This window comes from Notolepis coatsorum (genome assembly GCF_963971535.1).
Source record: "Notolepis coatsorum genome assembly, chromosome: 13".
Classification (NCBI taxonomy): Eukaryota; Metazoa; Chordata; class Actinopteri; order Aulopiformes; family Paralepididae; genus Notolepis; species Notolepis coatsorum.
Genome location: NC_140177.1, coordinates 21,069,067 through 21,089,531, shown reverse-complemented (window position 1 = coordinate 21,089,531; position 20,465 = coordinate 21,069,067). Strand labels below are relative to the sequence as shown.

The 20,465-nt window shown below is 43.5% G+C and overlaps 1 protein-coding gene across 1 annotated transcript in view; it reads right to left on the bottom strand.

Moving 5' to 3' along the window:
• LOC311239287 (macrophage mannose receptor 1-like) overlaps positions 1-1,016 on the bottom strand; it is a gene marked incomplete at both ends in the record, with an annotated part of 131,548 nt that extends 130,532 nt beyond the window's left edge. The window contains one exon of the mRNA XM_084327594.1: positions 907-1,016. Within this exon, the coding sequence (XP_084183720.1) occupies positions 907-1,016 (110 nt within the window). The remainder of the gene's footprint in view (positions 1-906) is intronic.
• Between the last annotated feature and the right edge of the window lie 19,449 nt (positions 1,017-20,465).

The following is a 20,465-nucleotide window of genomic DNA, read 5'->3' as shown; positions in this document are numbered from 1 at the left end:
AATCCGAAAACTCGAAAAAATCCCAAAACTCGGAAAAATCTAAAATCCGAAAAAGTTCAAAAACTCGGAAAAATCCCAAAACCCGAAAACTCGGAAAAATCCGAAAACTCGGAAAAATCTAAAAAGTTCCAAAACTCCGAAAAATCCCAAAACTCGGAAAAATCCGAAAACTCGGAAACATCAAAAATCCGAAAAAGTTCAAAAACTCGGAAAAGTCCGAAAACTCGGAAAAATCCAAAAACTCGGAAAATTTCTAAAACTCGGAAACATCAAAAATCCGAAAAAGTTCAAAAACTCGGAAAAATCCGAAAACTCGGAAACATCAAAAATCCGAAAAAGTTCAAAAACTCGGAAAAGTCCGAAAACCCGGAAAAATCCGAAAACTCGGAAACATCAAAAATCCGAAAAAGTTCAAAAATTCGGAAAAGTCCGAAAACCCGAAAACCCGGAAAAATGCAAAAACTCGGAAAATTCCGAAAACTCGGAAACATCAAAAATCTGAAAAAGTTCAAAAACTCGGAAAAGTCCGAAAACCCAAAAACTCTGAAAAATCCGAATACTCGGAAACATCAAAAATCCGAAAAAGTTCAAAAACTCGGAAAAGTCCGAAAACCGGAAAAATAGTGTGTAATAGTGTAATAGTGTGTAATAGTGTAATAGTGTAATAGTGTGTAATAGTGTGTAATAGTGTGTAATAGTGTAATAGTGTGTAATAGTGTAATAGTGTGTAATAGTGTAATAGTGTGGCCAATCAGGCCTACCCCGGAAATAGCAATGGTTGCGGAACAGCTACAGGCGCCCTGGACCACATCCTAATGACTAATGACGGGTTTCTGCCTTTTTTCCCTGTGACCTCCAGGCCCAGTGCTGATGTCCCCGAAGCCTGGGAGTCTGGTGGAGTCCTACCCAGAGCTGGGCATGGGCAAGGGGCTGAGCAGCTCCCTGGACACCCGCCGGTCCCAGAGCAGCTGACTTACATCCAGGACCAGCTGAGCTCCAAAGAGGACCAGAGTCATGTTTGCATGTATTAGCTCTAGAATTGCCACAGTTATCCAAGTAACAGGTGAACGTCCAAAGGAACCATAACTGATTTAATGAGCCATTCGCAGTTTCACTGTATCGGCCATGTGTACTTAGACTTGCATGGCTTAATCTTTGAGACAAGCATATGCTACTGGCAGGATCAACCAGGTAGCCTCCGATCCGAGGTGGGCTCACGCGGACGCCTCAGCGAGATGTGACCCGAGAAGCGACATTTTGTTTTTGCTACATTTAATTTGAGTCTGTTTTCAGTTATCCAATTCGAAATCATAAATAATTCACTCTGAAGTATCTTATTCACTTGTTCTGTGCTCTCAGCGGATGCATATATAGTTGTATCATCAGCATAAATCGCTGTACCTGCACTTTCCAATACATAAGGCATATCATTTACAAATATAGAGTAAAGGAGGGGTCCAAGACAACTTCCTTGGGGAATACCACACTGGAGTGTTACCATATTTGACATGGAACCATTAAATATAACACATTGTTGTCTATTAGACAAGTAGCTTCTCATCCATTCCATGGCAGTGTCTTCAATACAATACAGTACAGTGTAATTTCAATAATAATAGGTCATGATCTATGATGTCGAAATCCAAGAGCACTGTACCCACAACTAACTTCCTATCGATCAGCTGTAGCCAGCTATCTGTAAGAGATGTTAAAGCAGTTCCTGTAGAGTATCCTACTTTGTATGCATGCTGGAAATCAGAATTAATGTTGTTTTCGTTTAAATACTTTTGAATCTGCTTGAACACAATTCCTTCCAATTACTTCCAATTCTACCTATTACTGGTAAAATACTAATGGGCCTACTGTTTGAACCTGTAAATGGCTCTTTACAGTTCTTTGGTAGTGGAGTTACTTTGGCTATTTTCCAAGGCTGAGGAAAGACACTCTCTTCAAAACATCAAGGTCCCCCATTTTGCAATTCTTAGTGACATTGATCAGCGTTGTCCTGAGCTAGCCAAGTTCGTACGTGGTGCTGGAAATCCTTGAAAAATGCTTGTATTTCAATGTGCTGTTTTCAAGGTTTTAAATGTGCTTCAATTGTGTATAAAGTGCTGGAAAGTTATTGTTGAAATTGTAATTGCATTTTCATAATAAATCGCTATCTGACTGAATAGTTTGGATTTTGGTCCTGTTATTACAATATTTATCATCTCCGTTACATATAAGCTTGCTGTAATGTCTAACTTGCTGTGCCTAATCTGATCGCATCTGTATGATCCAAATGCAAAGGATGGCATGTCAATTTGAGTTGCTTTTTCTGTCATCTGCGACATCTTCTGTCAAGTTCTTCTGTCAGTTACAGTGGGTGACAATATTGTCACAAGGAAAGATGAAATTACCTACCTGGGTTCCATCCTAGAGGCTAATCTCTCCTGTGACAAAATGGCATCCAATGTAATAAAAAAAAAGTCAACCAACGAACTAGATTCTTGTACCGGATCTCCTCTCTGGTAAACAAGAATACCCTGAAGACTCTGGCAGGAGCACTCATTCAAGGGTACTATGACTATGCTTGCACCTCATGGTACCAAAGCACCTCAAAGGCGCTAAAAACAAAATTACAAACATCTCAAAACAAACGGGTCAGACTACTGCTTGACCTTACTCCTAGAACCCGCCTCACCCCTGCCCAATTTGACAACCTAGGATGGCTTAGAGTAGACAACAGAGTACAGCAACTTGCAATGGGCCTGGTCTACAAGACACACTACACGACCAAGGTACCCATGTACATGGCAAAATATTTCCCAAAGGTCAGTGAATACCACGATCACAACACCAGAGGTAGCTCCACAAATCATGTTAAACCCAGATTCGGCTCAAACAAGGGACTAAACACGTTTCGCAATTATGCCACAACAATGTGGAACGCCCTACCCAAAGCTGTAAAGGAATGTGAATCACAACCCACATTCAAAACCGCTCTTAAAAGAGCACCTACGGGAGGCTGCAATTCGAAACTGGCCACCGTAAATGCCCAAAACCCCCACCACCTCCTAATAGACAGTCTCCTCCCCACCGCATGTATATATTCCCTCCCCGCCGTATGTATATTTCTCTCCCACCCACCCACCCCCTCCTAATGTACAGTCCCCTCCCCATCATATATACTCTGTCAGGATCTAGGGGTAACAGTACTGTATATTTGAATACCGTTTATGTCACAAATGTATCAGTACTAAATACCTATATGTCCCTATGCCATAAATGTCATGTATGTTGTGTATGTCATAAATGTCTATATGAATTGAAAATGGGGGACCCTGATGGAAACAAGACAAGCGTCTTTCTCAGGTCTGCATCCCCTTAACAATTGTATGTATTGAGCCGTACTGTATTGTACCCATTCTGCAATCTGTTAAATAAAGTTTTCATTCATTCATTCATTCATTCATATATGTCCTGATGAATAGAAAATGGGGGACCCTGATGTAAACAAGACGAAAGTCTTTCTGAATGAATGAATGAATGAAAACTTTATTTAACAGATTGCAGAATGGGTACAATACAGTACGGCTCAATACATACAATTGTTAAGGGGATGCAGACCTGAGAAAGACGTTTGTCTTGTTTCCATCAGGGTCCCCCATTTTCAATTCATATAGAAGTTCTCTGGTCTGCATCCCCTTAACAATTGTGTGTATTGAGCTGTACTGTATTGTACCCATTCTGCAATCTGTTAAATAAAGTTTTCATTCATTCATTCATTCAAACTTTATCCGACTTGCTTTCACGCAAACCAGTGTAGCACGTCACTATTCTGCTGACGTCATTCATTCATCTAAGCCAATGGGAGGTCACATTGTTATACCAGGAGTCATACCAGGCACACAGACCAATGAGAGACGTCGATATTCCCCACTGAACTAAACCAGGAAGTAGAAAACGTTCATTCTTATCGGCAAACTTCGTCATTATATGCCAAACCAGTTCGATTTTTTAAAATCTGCTTTCACAGTTACATTCACACCTCTCACCCAACCTTAGGTCATGTCATTAATCCTTACGTAAACCACTTCCCCGCACTTAAATGGAATCTAACGTCACACGTTAAGCCCAAACTGAAGATTTTGGCCATCCCGTTTTAAACAGCGTAAATATGACATTTCTCTTCGTTTTTAAAGCAATCAATTCATTTTCGCCAACTCCTACACATCATAGCTAGTATCGCTCCGTTTTTAATAACAATCCGACCGTCGCAACATATACTAAACACATAATATTCGCTGACGTCCACGGTTTTCCACGTGTGAGCTCGCATACTTTTACACTGCCAGTGCAGTAGGTGGCGGTATGTGTATTTTCGAGCTCAGCAGAAGAATAGACGGCTTCCCGTAGTCACACACTTCAAAGCCCCAGTGAGTGACGTACATCAAACGTCTCGACCCCGGCCCGGCCAGTCTTTCTCTGCTCTTCGAACAGAAAAGACCGGTACTTCATACCTAAAGTGATTCTATACTATTCCTACAACGGATTACGCATTTTCGTTATTTTTCATTCGAAAACTATATACACAGACCGCAGATTTCAGTTCCAGCTGACTCCGAAACAGGTTTGTGATGCAGAATACACGTTGGAATTACAATTACAGTCACTGTGTGTTTGCATTGTGGCTAAGCTCGCTAGTAGCTACTACCGCATTAGTTTAACGTTAGTTAATACATTGACATGCTTAGTCTAGTGGTGAGAGCTATGTTTGTATCACAACTACAACGGACTACTAATTTAGTGTACAAGCATGCCTTAGTGTACAAGCCAAGACTTTCGATGTATTAGCGAACGTTAGAATCATGCTATGCTACGCTACACACTGCATGCTGTTGGCGCAGCAGCCATTTTCAGCAAAGGTCTAGACAGCCTTGGGCTACTAAGGAGGAATAAAAGACGCCACACACTTCATTGCAGTTTCACACACCACTGACCGAATCTCACAAGTGAGCCGGCAATGATCCCTTTATTGGAACCAGCTGCGTAATTGTCAAGCTGACAAGTATGACGTCAGCATAAGAGCATTAAAGAGATGCATCGTTCACAACTGTTCAACACCCCCACTTGATCTTATTCTGATAAAACCTTTGACATACATTTACATTTTCTTTTCTTTCATTTTTAACCTTCAACACCAAAAATAAAATACACAAACTTTTCAAGCATGACCTTTGTTGCAGGTTTGGTTAACATATCAGCTACCATTTCTGTTGTTGGACAGTATTCAATAATAATGTTTCCATCATTTACTGCAGATCGAACAAAATGATATTTAATGTCAACATGTTTACACCTTTGGCGACACACAGGATTCTTTGAAAGTGCAATTGCCCCTTGGTTATCCTCAAAGATTGTCACTGGTGCATAATCATTTTCACTATCCATTCCTTTTAATAACTGCACAAGATAAAAACTTTCCTGTGTAGCAGCTGCCAAAGCCATATATTCTGCTTCACATGTGGATAAAGCAACTGTAGGCTGTTTCTTAGATTTCCAGGAAATAACAGGTCCTGTCTGACATAGACTAAAACAGTACCCAGTTGTGCTCCGTCTGTCATTTTGATCTGCTGCCCAATCAGCATCACAATATGCAACAAGTTTTAGTTTTGAATCACTTCTCTTGTAACACAACTCCTGGTCTACAGTTCCCTTCAAGTATCTCAACACATGTTTTGCTGTTACCATATGCTGTTCTTTTGGTTCGGATAAGTGTTGAGACAACTTACTGACAATAAAACTTAGATCAGGTCTAGTACATGTCATTACATAAATCAAGCTGCCTACCACTTCACGATACCTCTTTTGATCAACAGATTCACCTTCATTGTCAAATTGTTGTTTATACTCACATGGAGTCGATCTTGCCTTGCAGTCAGACATGTCAAACCTTTGCAATATTTTCATGATGTACCTTTTCTGGTTCATCTTTATTTCACCATCTGTCTGTGTGAAATCAATGCCTAGAAAGTTCTTAAGTTTGCCAAGATCTTTCATCTTAAATTTGGCTCCCAAAATGTCTTTTACATTTTGGATTGTTTGACTGTTGCTTCCTGCAATGATAAGATCGTCAACCCAGATTATCAAAATAATCCTTTCACCTTTAGATGTTAGTTTATTGTAAACACAATGGTCAGCCGGGTTTTGGATAAAACCATTTTCACTTAGATAATCATGGAGCATTTTATTCCAATTCCGTCCTGATTGTTTCAGACCATACAGTGATTTGTTAAGTTTACAGACCAGTTTCTCCCCCTTCTCTGACTTAACCTCAAATCCTTCAGGTTGCTCCATAAACAACTCACAGTCTATAGGAGCATGTAAATATGCCGTTTTAACATCCATTTGATGCAACTCCAAATTATGTTCTACTGCAATTTGCATTAGACTACGTATAGAGGTCATATTTGCGGTTGGAGAAAAGGTTTCCTTATAATCAATACCAGACACTTGACTATAGCCTTTTGCTACATACCTGGCTTTGCATGTTTCAACTGGGTTCTCTTTCACTGTGTAAACCCATCTGCCCCCCACTGCATGTTTACCTTCTGGCAGTGTGGTCAGGGTAAATGTGTCATTTTCCCTCAGTGAATCCATTTCCTCTTCCATAGCTTTAGTCCATAATTGAGAATTTGGTGATGACATAGCCTCCTCCAATGTTTGGGGCACATCACAAATAACTCTATAACAGTAATCAAGGGTTAGTTCTTCTTGGTCATCAGATTCGACTTTACACTCATAATCCTTCAAATATTGAGGAGGTTTTCTTTCCCTTTGTGGATAAGATTTACTCTGGAAATATTGAGGAGGTTTTCTTTCTCTTTGTGGATAAGATGTACTCTGGCTACTTTGGCCTTCACCTGTCTCAATGTTATCACAAATCTCATTCTCCTGTGACTCTTTTGTGAGTACATTTGCCGCACGACCACAGGGAGGGAGGGGAGGATTTACAGTGTATTAGGGGACATCATATTGGGATAAACTAATTTAATACAAATGAGCTGGGGCTACCTCACTGTGGAGGTCAGACCTCTGATACCATGGGTCAGGGGATTTTACCTCTTAAAAGGGAAAAACCTTGTTAGACATGACCTGACAACAAATAACCTAAACACTAGGACCTGGCCAACGAGGATGATGTAGGAACGTTATACTTTTTCATTCATAGATTCTTCCAAAAATACCTTCTAGAAATTAAGTGTGTTTTTGATTGTTTTCTGTTTTATTCCCGGTAAAGGCTGTAATCTTCACTCGCACACCGTGCGAGTAATTGATTTTTTCCGGTTCGCACACACATATTTCTAGGGGCATATGCGAGCAATATGGTCGCACTGTAGAGCCCTGTTAATACTTGAATACGTTTTGAAATAAAAACCGCTACTTTTATACAACAGTCAACAAAATATTGATTTATGACCAGATGTCATTTCGGGACCGGTCCCGTCGGGTGCAAGAGGTTAATTGACCTGTAGTTCACACAGCACAAAGATTATATAATCCTGTGACATGATTGGAGGACATATACAAGCTTATATTATAGTCTACATAACTAAAATAATGTGTGCTAAACTATTTACAGTTTTGGTCTACGTGAGATTATGTGCAAAATAAATCTGGATTGTTTTTCAGTAAAGCGCTCCTTTAACTTTCTGGTCTGTGTGAATATTTGAAACCCCATCTGATTTGTTCATTATCTATCGCAAAATTTAGTGAGAAGAACAGCATGCCACGCAAGGGGAAGAGGTCTCAGGCTGCAAAACGACACTGCACTAAGGTCGTGGAGGTAAGTGACAGCAAGGTATGTAGTCCACCTTTCCCATGCACAGCTCAGCAGGAAGTTCCGGCTGCAAAACGACGCTGCACTAACGTCGTGGAGGTAAGTGACAGCAAGCTATGTAGTCTACCTGTGGTTTGCACAGCTCAGCAGGAAGTACAGTGTGAGGTTCAACAGGTCTTAGAGTTTTTGGAAAAGGACACTGTGCAGCAGGAAGCACGCATCCCACCACCGCCTGTGATCTCCGTGCAGGCGTCCTATAGTCAAGCTGATGACCGATATGACGGTGAGTTCCGGAATCAACAGTGTGCCTGTATGGCACTGACTTTTCTAGCATACGTGAATGAACACCAGAATGAGGGCTGTGACTTGAAGGAGGCTGATCTTAATAAAATACTAGATAAGGGACACAGTGTGTACAAAAAAACCCTCAAAGCGCTGAGGGATCAAGGTCGTGACCGTGGCCTCTACCATTTACAAGTGGAAGAAACGCCACTCGCCATCGAGACTGAGCACCATGCGTACAGTGTGCATAGATCCACTGTGCAAATGGGATATATGAAAGACCAGGGAAGGTCTGGCATAGAGGACTGGTTTTTGAATCTTCACACAAGACTTCAGTGTCTGTCTGCAGATGTGAGCCATGCTCTGCTCACTATATCACCATACACCATTGCCGTGTTTAGAGACCAGTCTGGGAGGTATGGATTGTTTGACTCTCATAGCAGAAATGCTGACGGGCTATCTGAGCCTAATGGAAAGGCTGTAATGATGACATTCACACAGTTGGATGATCTGTTCGACAAGATTTACACGCTGAATTTCTCGCTGCACAACTATACTGACATGTTTGACAGTATGCAGTTTGACTTCATGCAAGTGACATTTGTACCTACAAAGACTCCGTCAGACCATTTGCCTCAAGTGCCACAAGTGCAACCGGATCTGCATGACAAAAGGCCTGTGACGGTGACTGTCGGAGCCAAAACTGAATTTGGACTCCCAATCAGCACAGTCAATGCACCATCCACAAATGTAACGGAAGAGGCTCCACAGATGTCTAGTAAATTAAACAAAAGACAGCGACAAAGAGCAATTAGGAATCAAAGAAAAAGCTCACAACTGTCTGAAGCGGATCTGCATGACAAAAGGCCTGTGACGGTGACTGTTGGAGCCAAAACTGAATTTGGACTCCCAATCAGCACACGGTGTGTGCTGTCAGTCAATGCACCATCCACAAATGTAACGGAAGAGGCTCCACAGATGTCTAATAAATTAAGCAAAAGACAGCGACAAAGAGCAATTAGGAATCAAAAAAAAAGCTCACAACTGTCTGAAGCTCCCAAAAAGAAAATATCTCGGAGGCAGAGATATGAAACAGATAAAGAGTTCAGGAAGAGGAAGCAGCAAACCATAATCGAGAAGTACCGAAATAATGAAAAATATAGGCAGAAGCAGAAGCAGACAATGAAGCAGGTGCAGGAGCAGAAGTACAAGCATGATCAACAATTTCGGCAGAAGCAGAAGCAGGTGATGAAGCAGGTGCAGGAGCAGAAGTACAAGCATGATCAACAATTTCGGCAGAAGCAGAAGCAGGTGATGGTGCAAAGGTACAAGCATGATCAACAATTTCGGCAGAAGCAGAAGCAGGTGATGAAGCAGGTGCAGGAGCAGAAGTACAGGCATGATCAACAATTTCGGCAGAAGCAGAAGCAGGTGATGGTGCAAAGGTACAAGCATGATCAACAATTTCGGCAGAAGCAGAAGCAGGTGATGGTGCAAAGGTACCAGTTTGATGCCATTTACAGGGCCAATAGGAAGCGATATTTTCGCATGAGATACAGAACAGATTTGCATTTCAGAATGGCCCATAATCTGCGCTGTTCATTGAAAATAAGAGGCAAATACAAAAAAGTCCAAAGATTCCAGCTTTTAAACAAAATCGATGAAGGAAATTGGCTACTTCAGATGGCAATGGCCACTTTCCAGGAGCACATTAAAGCGGGGCCAACTTTTATATGTACAGTGTGTCACCGTGCTCTTTTCCCCAATCAGGTGAAGGTTTGCCGGCGAACTAATTACAAGAACAATCCACATGTGGTTACTGCCTGTTTGACAGGAAAATTTGTTCATGTGTGTGGTGGTCAGTGTGGAGGCCCTGAGCAATGCACTGTGCCTGAGGAAAGGAGAGTTGAGTGGATTTGTCCGACGTGTGATTTGCATTTAAAGAGAGGAAGACCTTCGTCCATAGCTGTGGCAAACAAAATGGAGTTGGCACCCATTCCCCCAGAGCTCTGCAATTTGAATGTGCTGGAAAGACAACTTTTGGCCAAAGTTCTGCCCTTTGCCAAGATTGTCACACTTCCAAAAGGTCAACAGAAAGCTGTACATGGAGCTGTAGTGTGCGTGCCATCTGAGGTGGAAACCACAGTCAACACCCTACCGAGACTGCCCAGCTCATCCCACTTGTATAGAGTGAAGCTGAAGCGACGTCTTATTTACAAAGGCTATCAGAACTTTCACACGGTCAATATGAGACATGTAGTTGCAGGCCTGTCCAAATTGATTGAGGCACACCCAGACTATAGAGAGGTGTCGATCAGAGATGATGCTGACATGTTTACAGAAATTATTGAAGACCTGCTACAAGACCCACCCACTGATGCACCAATAAATCGACCAGACACGGAGTTTGACAGCTGTGATGACTCGGAAATGCTTGAGATGCAAGCAGACACAGAGTTTGACAGCTGTGATCTGCCAGAAATGCAGTGTGAGGTTCAACAGGTCTTAGAGGTTTTGGAAAAGGACACTGTGCAGCAGGAAGCACGCATCCCACCACCGCCTGTGATCTCCGTGCAGGCGTCCTATAGCCAAGCTGATGACCGATATGACGGTGAGTTCCGGAATAAACAGTGTGCCTGTATGGCACTGAGTTTTCTAGCATACGCGAATGAACACCAGAATGAGGGCCGTGACTTGAAGGAGGCTGATCTTAATAAAATACTAGATAAGGGACACAGTGTGTACAAAAAAACCCTCAAAGCGCTGAGGGATCAAGGTCGTGACCGTGGCCTCTACCATTTACACGTGGAAGAAACGCCACTCGCCATCGAGACTGAGCACCATGCGTACAGTGTGCATAGATCCACTGTGCAAATGGGATATATGAAAGACCAGGGAAGGTCTGGCATAGAGGACTGGTTTTTGAATCTTCACACAAGACTTCAGTGTCTGTCTGCAGATGTGAGCCATGCTCTGCTCACTATATCACCATACACCATTGCCGTGTTTAGAGACCAGTCTGGGAGGTATGGATTGTTTGACTCTCATAGCAGAAATGCTGACGGGCTATCTGAGCCTAATGGAAAGGCTGTAATGATGACATTCACACAGTTGGATGATCTGTTCGACAAGATTTACACGCTGAATTTCTCGCTGCACAACTATACTGACACGTTTGACAGTATGCAGTTTGACTTCATGCAAGTGACATTTGAATCAGACATGGAGTTTGACAGCTGTGATGACTCGGAAATGCTTGAGATGCAAGCAGACACGGAGTTTGACAGCTGTGATGAGCCAGAAATGATGGAGATACAAGACTGTGTTGAAAAGCAGCAACCACCCAATGCAGAGAATGAGAAAGAGGCACTCAGACCTGGACTAGGCCTAGATAGTTGCTTGCAACCTCTAGACATGGGACAAGAGACGCTGACGTATGGTGATGGCATATTTAGCATTGCCCCCGCACAAGGAAACAAGCCCGTCGGCTTCTTCAAGGTCCCCAGACTTGAAGCAATGGCTTTCCCTGTCCAGTTTCCTACCGGAGAAAATACATTGGATGCTGAAAGAGCAGTGCGGCTGTCTCCAAGCATGTATTTCAACGCAAGGCTTTTCTGTGTCGATAATCGTTTTGCGAGAGACCAGAGCTACCTATTCTTTGCCCAGTTTGTCACCGAGACACAGTTGGCCACAAACAGCATGTCCATCCAGTTGAGGAAAGGCAAACCCTTTAGCCGAGATGGACGCAAAATATGCAACAAGATGTTACAGGACAAGGTGGAGGTCGAGAGGCTGGTGAAAAACAGAGATGCAACCCGATTCATGCAACCGCTGAGAGGGACTCCAGCTTACTGGTCGAAAACGATGAAGGATCTGTATGCCATGGTCAGACAACTGGGGACGCCTACCTTTTTTCTGACCTTCTCGGCCGCAGAATTCCGTTGGCCAGAAGTTGTCAATGCGATAAAATCCCAAGAAGGTCAACGGGTTAATTTCGATGAGCTGGACTGGGCCCAAAAATGTGACATTCTCAGAAGCAACCCGGTGACGACCATGCGCATGTTTGACAAGCGGGTGGATGCTCTGATGAGAGAGCTGCTGCTGTCTCCGGCTCATCCAATTGGTGTGGTTGTGGATTACTTTTACCGGGTAGAATTCCAGGCCAGAGGGAGCCCTCACATACACATGCTCTGTTGGGTAGAAAATGCCCCAGAGTTTGGCGTCACCGATGACGCCAAACTATGCGAGTTTGTGGACCGCTACATCTCATGCCAGTTGCCTGACAAGGACAAGGAACCGTTGCTTCACAAGAGTGTCACAGAGCTTCAAATGCACAGCAGAAACCATTCCAAGAGCTGCAAGAAAGGTAAGAAAGCATGCAGATTTGGATTTCCAAAACCACCAATGCCAATGTCGTTCATAACCTATCCGTCGGCATCATATGGCGTCGATGAGGGTGAAGGTACGAGCAACGCGGGTGAAGGTACGAGCAACGCGGGTGAAGGTACGAGCAACGCGGGTGAAGGTACGAGCAACGCGGGTGAAGGTACGAGCAAAAAACGTAAGCGTGCAAAGGTCAGCAGCAAACTACAGACAATGGATGCGCAAGCAGCCAAACGTAAACTCCAACCAGTGTGGGCTTTACTGAACGACTCCAGCGCGCAAGTGGACAACCTGACACAGCTACTGACGCAGTGCAAGTTGACTTATGCGGAGTACACCAAATGTGTCCAGGAAATGACAAATGCCAGTGTCATGGTAATGAAGCGTGATGTCAAGGACTGCTGGGTGAATAACTATAATCCATATTTGTTGACGGCCTGGAACGCCAACATGGACATCCAGTACGTTCTCGACGAGTTTGCGCTCATTCAGTACATGCTCAGCTACATCACCAAACCGGAGCACGAGATGAGCGAATACCTGGCGAAAATCATCCGTGAGCTCAGCCCAGAGAGTGTGCCTGAACGAGAGGAAATGAAGCAAATCCTTCAAGCCTACTCAAAACACAGAGAGGTCAGCGCTCAGGAGGCTGTGGCCCGTACGTGCAGTTTGAAAATGAGAAAATGCTCACGTCAGGTTTTGTTCCTACAAACTGATGAGAATGGACTGAAAATGAGTCTCCCGCTCAGCCAGCTTCAGTACAGACCAGAGGATGACGAGAACGTATGGATGACGGGTATTCCCGACAGATACAGAGCCAGACCACGAACACTGGAGTTTGAACCCATGTGCCTTGCCATTTTCACATCCCACTACAGAGTGCTCTACCGTGAGCAGGGGACCAGCGGAAATTGCCATAGGCTGTTAAACGACATGGGCATCATTCAGAAACGCACGAGGGGGAAACCTGCAATTATCAGATACGGTCACTTTTCTCAGAAGAAGGAGCCAGAGAAATTCTACGGCAATTGGCTTAAACTGTACCTCCCCCATCGTGACGTGTCCAAACTGAAAACCGACCTTTTACCCACACACAAAGCGTTTCACGACCAGGCCTGGGTGACGATACCCGGGATCCACGACATGGTCAAAGTCTCAGAATTTGTTAAACTCAACAGAGAGAAGTTTGAGAAACACAGTAAAGTGATGGAGAAAGCTATGGACAAGTTCATCAAGGATGGTCCTATCGAGGATGCATGGGGCAGATTTGACCCCGAGAGTGAGGTGGTCCAGTTGGAATGCATGGCTGAGCGAAGTGACGCTCAGCTGCATGAGGAGGAACAAGATGATGTACCGGCGTACATTGGTGGAGTTATTCCAGTCATGGACGCTCCCCAGATGAGCCCCGATTTTCTGCGCACAATGTGTCAGAACCTCAACCGGGCACAAGCATCCATCTTTTACTCTGTTCGCGATTGGTGTATTGACCGCGTGCAACAACATGAGCAAACCCCCCAACAGTTCTTCTACTTTGTCACCGGTGGTGCTGGCACTGGGAAATCCCACCTCATAAAGTGCATCCACGGTGAGGCAACAAGGATACTCCGGCAACTCCCCAGACTGTATGATGATGACATATCCATGCCAACCGTTATACTGGCTGCATTTACAGGCACGGCAGCTTTCAACATCTCTGGTAACACTTTGCATTCGCTCTTGAAGTTGCCAAGAAGCCTACAGCCACCCTACCAAGGACTAGGAAATACCTTGGATGTGCTGCGGGGAAAGCTGTCGGATGCAGAGATCATCATCATCGATGAGGTTTCAATGATTTCCAAGCAACTGTTTGCCTACGTCGACTGGAGACTGCAACAAATCAAAGGCAATAAGAAACCGTTCGGTGGCATGTGTGTAATAGCGCTGGGCGATTTCTATCAGCTCCCCCCATTGGGGAAAAACAAACCGCTCTGCGTACTTGAGGAGGCCACGATCGACCTCTGGCAATGCCACTTTGAGATGATCACGTTGACCGAGATCATGCGACAGAGAGACGACCTTCCATTTGCGGAGCTTCTGAACAGAATCAGAGTCAGGGAAAAGACGCATCCGATAAGCCACATGGACAAAGCTCTGCTTGTTCGGGCTGTGCGTAACCCCGCCCATTGCCCTAAGGATGTCATGCACATCTTTGCAACCAACAAAGAGGTTGCCAAGCACAATGCCGCTACTTTGTCTGCTCTCCATTCCCACATCACCCAGATAGATGCACAGGATTACACGAGAGATCCAATGACGGGTGAGATGGACAGACTAGAAAGGCCGCGTAAGGGAGATAAAAGCGATCTGCTAGACATACTTCAAGTTGCCGAGGGTGCCTGTGTCATGATCATGCGGAACGTCGACGTTGAAGATGGGCTAGTCAATGGAACATTTGGCACGATTGGTCGAATAGTCACCCAGACGGCCAACGGTGCTACTGAGGTGACCATGCTTGGGCTTGTGCTGGACAATGCAGATACAGGACAGAGATGCCGCCAAAGGACATCTGGTCGTGGTGACAACTTGGTCTACATCGAGAGGGCAGAGGAAAGGCTGAAATTCAAGAAAGTGACTCGCAGGCAGTTCCCCATCAAGCTGGCTTACGCATGCACCGTTCATAAAGTCCAAGGCATGACGACACAATCTGCCGTGGTTTCATTGAAACGTATCTTTGCACCAGGCATGGCCTACGTTGCTCTGAGTAGAACGACTTCACTGCAAGGACTTCACATCATCGACTTCAATGAGAGACAGATATTTGCTGATCCTGCAATCACCGCTTCATTGGAGTCGATGAGGAAAGCCTCGTTTGACACGGTTATGCCACTATTAAATTATGTACAGCCAAAAGAAAATGGCCAAATATTAACAATTGTCCACCACAACACGGAAGGATTACCGGCTCATATCCAGGATACCAAACGGCATCACGAGTTGCCACTTGCCGATGTTCTGTGCCTCACCGAAACTCACCTCTCTGGCTCTTTTGTTGCCGACAGTCTGCAGTTGGAAGGGTACACCATGTTCAAACGCAACAGACATGAGTCGTACACAAACCTTCCTCGGTTGGCAAAAAGAGCGGGCGGTGGTGTCGCCGTCTACGTGAGGGACCATTGCCAGGCATTTGAAAGGCATTTCCTGCAAAATGTGACTGACCTGGAGTGTGTCGTTGTGAAGGTTGAGGCCCCTGTCAAAGCTTTAATCGCTGCCGTGTACAGACCACCAGATTACAGTCCTTGCCAATTCATACCAAAACTGCAGGCGCTTTTGGACACTTTGGAAATTATGAATCATCAGCCAGTCGTAGTCTGTGGAGATTTTAATGAGGATCTACTTTCCGGATCAAGGAAGCCCATATCTGAACTGTTTAACAGCAGAGGATATACCCAACTGGTCCGAGAAGCCACCACTGACAAGACCACATTGTTGGATCACATTTACACTTCAAGACCGCAGCAATGTCTACAGTCTGGAGTATTACGCACATATTGGAGTTACCACAATCCTGTATACTGTATTTTGAGCTCTACTTAGAACTTTGCGTCATTCCATGTAGCCATTGTGGTTGTGGTTGGTGTCGGGAGTGATTGTAGTCTGTGAACTTGTGGTGGGTGCAGTGGTTTTGGCTGAAACCACTGTGGTTGTTGAAAAAAGTACACGAAGAAAAAAGTACACCGCGCAGGGACCGGACGGCCCCCCCGAAATACCCCGTTCGTCACGTTTAAATAGATGGATCTATTAATAGATCTACAAAACGAACAAAATGTGTTCCGTAGTCAAAATTATTACGATTATAACCTCCCTTCTTTCTCTTATAAAAGTACAGGTTATCATCAATCAGATGGATCTATTAATAGATCTACAAAACGAACAAAATGTGTTCCGTAGTCAAAATTATTACGATTATAACCTCCCTTCTTTCTCTTATAAAAGTACAGGTTATCATCAATCAGATGGATCTATTAATAGATCTACAAAACGAACAAAATGTGTTCCGTAGTCAAAATTATTACGATTATAACCTCCCTTCTTTCTCTTATAAAAGTACAGGTTATCATCAATCAGATGGATCTATTAATAGATCTACAAAACGAACAAACTGTGTTCCGTAGTCAAAATTATTACGATTATAACCTCCCTTCTTTCTCTTATAAAAGTACAGGTTATCATCAATCAGATGGATCTATTAATAGATCTACAAAACGAACAAAATGTGTTCCGTAGTCAAAATTATTACGATTATAACCTCCCTTCTTTCTCTTATAAAAGTACAGGTTATCATCAACTTCTCTCTCGCTCTCATTCTGTTGTGTTCATATAAAGCTGCCGTGGTCTCTCTCTCTCTCTCTCATTCTGTTCTGTTGTGTTAATATAAACTTTGGATAAGCCTAGCCAAACAAAGAATGTACCTGAGTGGACTGTTAGTTCTTTCCCTTTTGCTGTGACCTTGGCGTGGTGGGAAAGCTTGTGTGCTTGTGTGCCCCAATGCTTGTATATCTTATCATGTGTTGTCATGCTTGTTTATATGTTTGTAAAAAAAAAAAAAAAAAAACATGTTTGTTTATGTTTGTTAAATATATATATATAATAATAAATAAAAAAAAAATATGAGATGGAAGGCGGCTACATGGCGTAGTGGGCAAGGCGCTTGCCACGGAATCTGGAGACGCTGGGCTTGCCTGTTCGAGCCCAGCGCTCCACATTTGCTTTCAGTTTAGCTGGTCGTTCGTACTAATACACATTGGCCGTATTAGGGGGTGGGAAACTGATGGGTGGGGATTGGGCGTTGTGGACAGCGACTCCTACAGGTCGGTTGGTGCGCCTGCGCAGTAGAATCAGGAAGTGTCGGGGCAGCGTGAGCCTCCCACGCGTTACTCCTCGCCACCGAGAGATCGAGCTTTGCATGACCTCTAATAAAAATGTAACTAAATATCCGTTTGGCGTAAAAAATTAAAGACGTCATGGTTTGATTAAGCCTAGTCGAACACTCATCTCTGCCACTCGTATAAACTGCCTCGAGTGGAATGTACCTGAGTGGACTGTTTGAGTTAGTTCTTTCTACGGATGCACCGAATGGGAAATTCTTGGCCGAAACCGATACCGAAAATAGGAAACAGTTGGCCGAAAACCGAATGCCGAAAGGCCGAAAATGATTAATATAAATATATATATATATATATTTTTTTTTTAGCTACCTGATTATGGCAAAATACATGATTATGGCTAAACTTAACTTAAATAATATTAATAATCACTATGGGCCCATAAAACATTTATTCAGCACTTTTGAATGCATACATTAATTCCAGACTGTTAAGACTAAAAGACTACAACGATTGATGACGACTTCCTGTCCTCGCATTTCCATTTCCGGTTTAACGATAATACATTTTCAACAACAGATTGCTGCTAATTAAACACTTCATTTAAACGGAGTAACGTTAACGTTATGTCGAGTTCATACGTGTAGTGTAGTATGAGCCGAAAGAGCCTTTTTAACCATTGTCGGCCGATAATTTTCGGTAGCCGAATTTTCGGTGCATCTCTAGTTCTTTCCCTTTTGCTGTGACCTTGGCGTGGTGGGAAAGCTTGTGTGCCCCAATGATCCTGAGTACTATGCCAGCATGAGCAGATCCTCAAAGGTTCTACCTTGCTGTACTAGTCCCAGGTGAGAGGTCAGACTAACAACAGCAACAAAACTCTTTAATTACAAATATGTTTATGTGAATTTAGGGCACGGTGCCAAGTTCAGTAGCTATGTGATGACAGACGTCAACATCAAAACAAGTCTGCATATCCAACTGGTTTAGGTAAGGAGAATTGAAATCTTATCCTTTGGCTACATCCGCATTGTATAAAAGCTACTTGTGATAATGTAATTGTGGTAATGCAATCGTGATGCACCTTGAATTGACTATGCAGCACTGATCAGAGATGTTTTGCGTTGCTTTTGCAGATGATGGAAACAGCCGGTGTATGGTGACTGACGCATCCTGGGGTTCAGTAATTGTTGAGTGAGAAGATACCTTTGATCTGCCACTTCTTGGACACATGGTGCCATGAGAAAGGGTGAGTATTAAATAATACAACACGAAAGGGAGTTTGTGTTATAGTTAATAAAATCACATCTGTAGTCATATAGATCTTGACGGCCATGAAATTAGAAAGAGAATCATTGCAGAGAGAGTGTCATTGCACTACACAGTAGGGATATCCTCTTTGATTGGTCTATGTTGACCACTCCCCCGATCCTTAGGCCGCGCCCCTTTTTTGTATCCTTTGAACCGTTTGTCATAGAGACTCGCGAGAGACCCTCTCCCCCGTTGGCCGGCGGTGCACAGGCGTCACCCACACTTTCACAATTTCCCCCGCGCGGAATTGTCTAGTTATTTATTATTCTTTATTCCACCGATTTTGCAAACACTTTGCAACACGTAAGCGTTCGCGCCCCATACACGTGAAAGGTATCAAAACGAGCGGCTTGCCTATGGCAACACCGGTCTCCGAACTCGTAAAGTTTCACCGCACCGTCTGGCTACGAATCGACTTTAAACGGTAAAATATCGGTCCCATTGGGAATGCATTGCATTTTAGAGTGTAGCAGCTGAAATAATCTTTTTCCCCCTACCTTGGGTGAATTGCGAGTGTGATCTCAATTTTGGACGTAGAAATAAAACAAACACATCAAAACGATGACACGGCTGTCAACCCGCTCACAAAAGAAAAATAAATGGAATTGGACATTTCTATCTCAACTGACGACCATTTGTTTGAAGGTTCTCCTCCCCATTGACCGCCATGCAATCGCACTCTAGAAATCACATTTTTCACACTATTTTTTAGCCTTCTGTTCCGATCGCCGAAGGAGTGCCACAATATCGCACGAATGTCACAATATCGCGCACAACCCTTCGCCTACTCGTTGTAGTGCTCATGTGCGCGTCACAACGCTTCATCTCTTATAGTTTTCTTTTAATCAATGTGACAATGCAGTCATGCATCTGCCTCCATAGAAATGCATTGGATCGAAAATATGCAAGTCATAGTGATTGCTTCACCTGTGTGGCTCATGGCTCACTCATGATTGGTTCAGCTGTGTGGCTCGTGGCTGAGCTGCCAATGACATCATCCACTTAACCCATCATTGGCCATCACTGTGTTGCACTACTGAATTGCTGACAGCGCCCTCTGTCTTGTGGGTTGTGTCATTGTACTCAGTAGGGATATCCTCTTTCATTTTTCATTGGTCCATGTTGACCCCCTTTCATTGGTCGATGTTGACCACTCCCCCGATCCTTAGACCACGCCCCCTTAGGCCACACCCCCTCAGTGTATCTCTTGAACCGTTTGTCGTAGAGACTTGCGGATTGTGCCATTGGTCGATGTTGACCACCTTTCATTGGTCGATGTTGACCACTCCCCCTGTTGACCACCTTTCATTGGTCGATGTTGACCACTCCCCCGATCCTTAGACCACGCCCCCTTAGGCCACACAGTGTATCTCTTGAACCGTTTGTCGTAGAGACTTGCGGATTGTGCCATTGTACTCGGTGTAATAGTGTAATAGTGTGTAATAGTGTAATAGTGTAATAGTGTGTAATAGTGTAATAGTGTGTAATAGTGTAATAGTGTGTAATAGTGTGTAATAGTGTAATAGTGTGTAATAGTGTAATAGTGTAATAGTGTGTAATAGTGTAATAGTGTGTAATAGTGTAATAGTGTAATAGTGTGTAATAGTGTAATAGTGTAATAGTGTGTAATAGTGTAATAGTGTAATAGTGTAATAGTGTGTAATAGTGTAATAGTGTAATAGTGTAATAGTGTGTAATAGTGTAATAGTGTAATAGTGTAATAGTGTGTAATAGTGTGTAATAGTGTGTAATAGTGTGTAATAGTGTAATAGTGTGTAATAGTGTGTAATAGTGTAATAGTGTGTAAT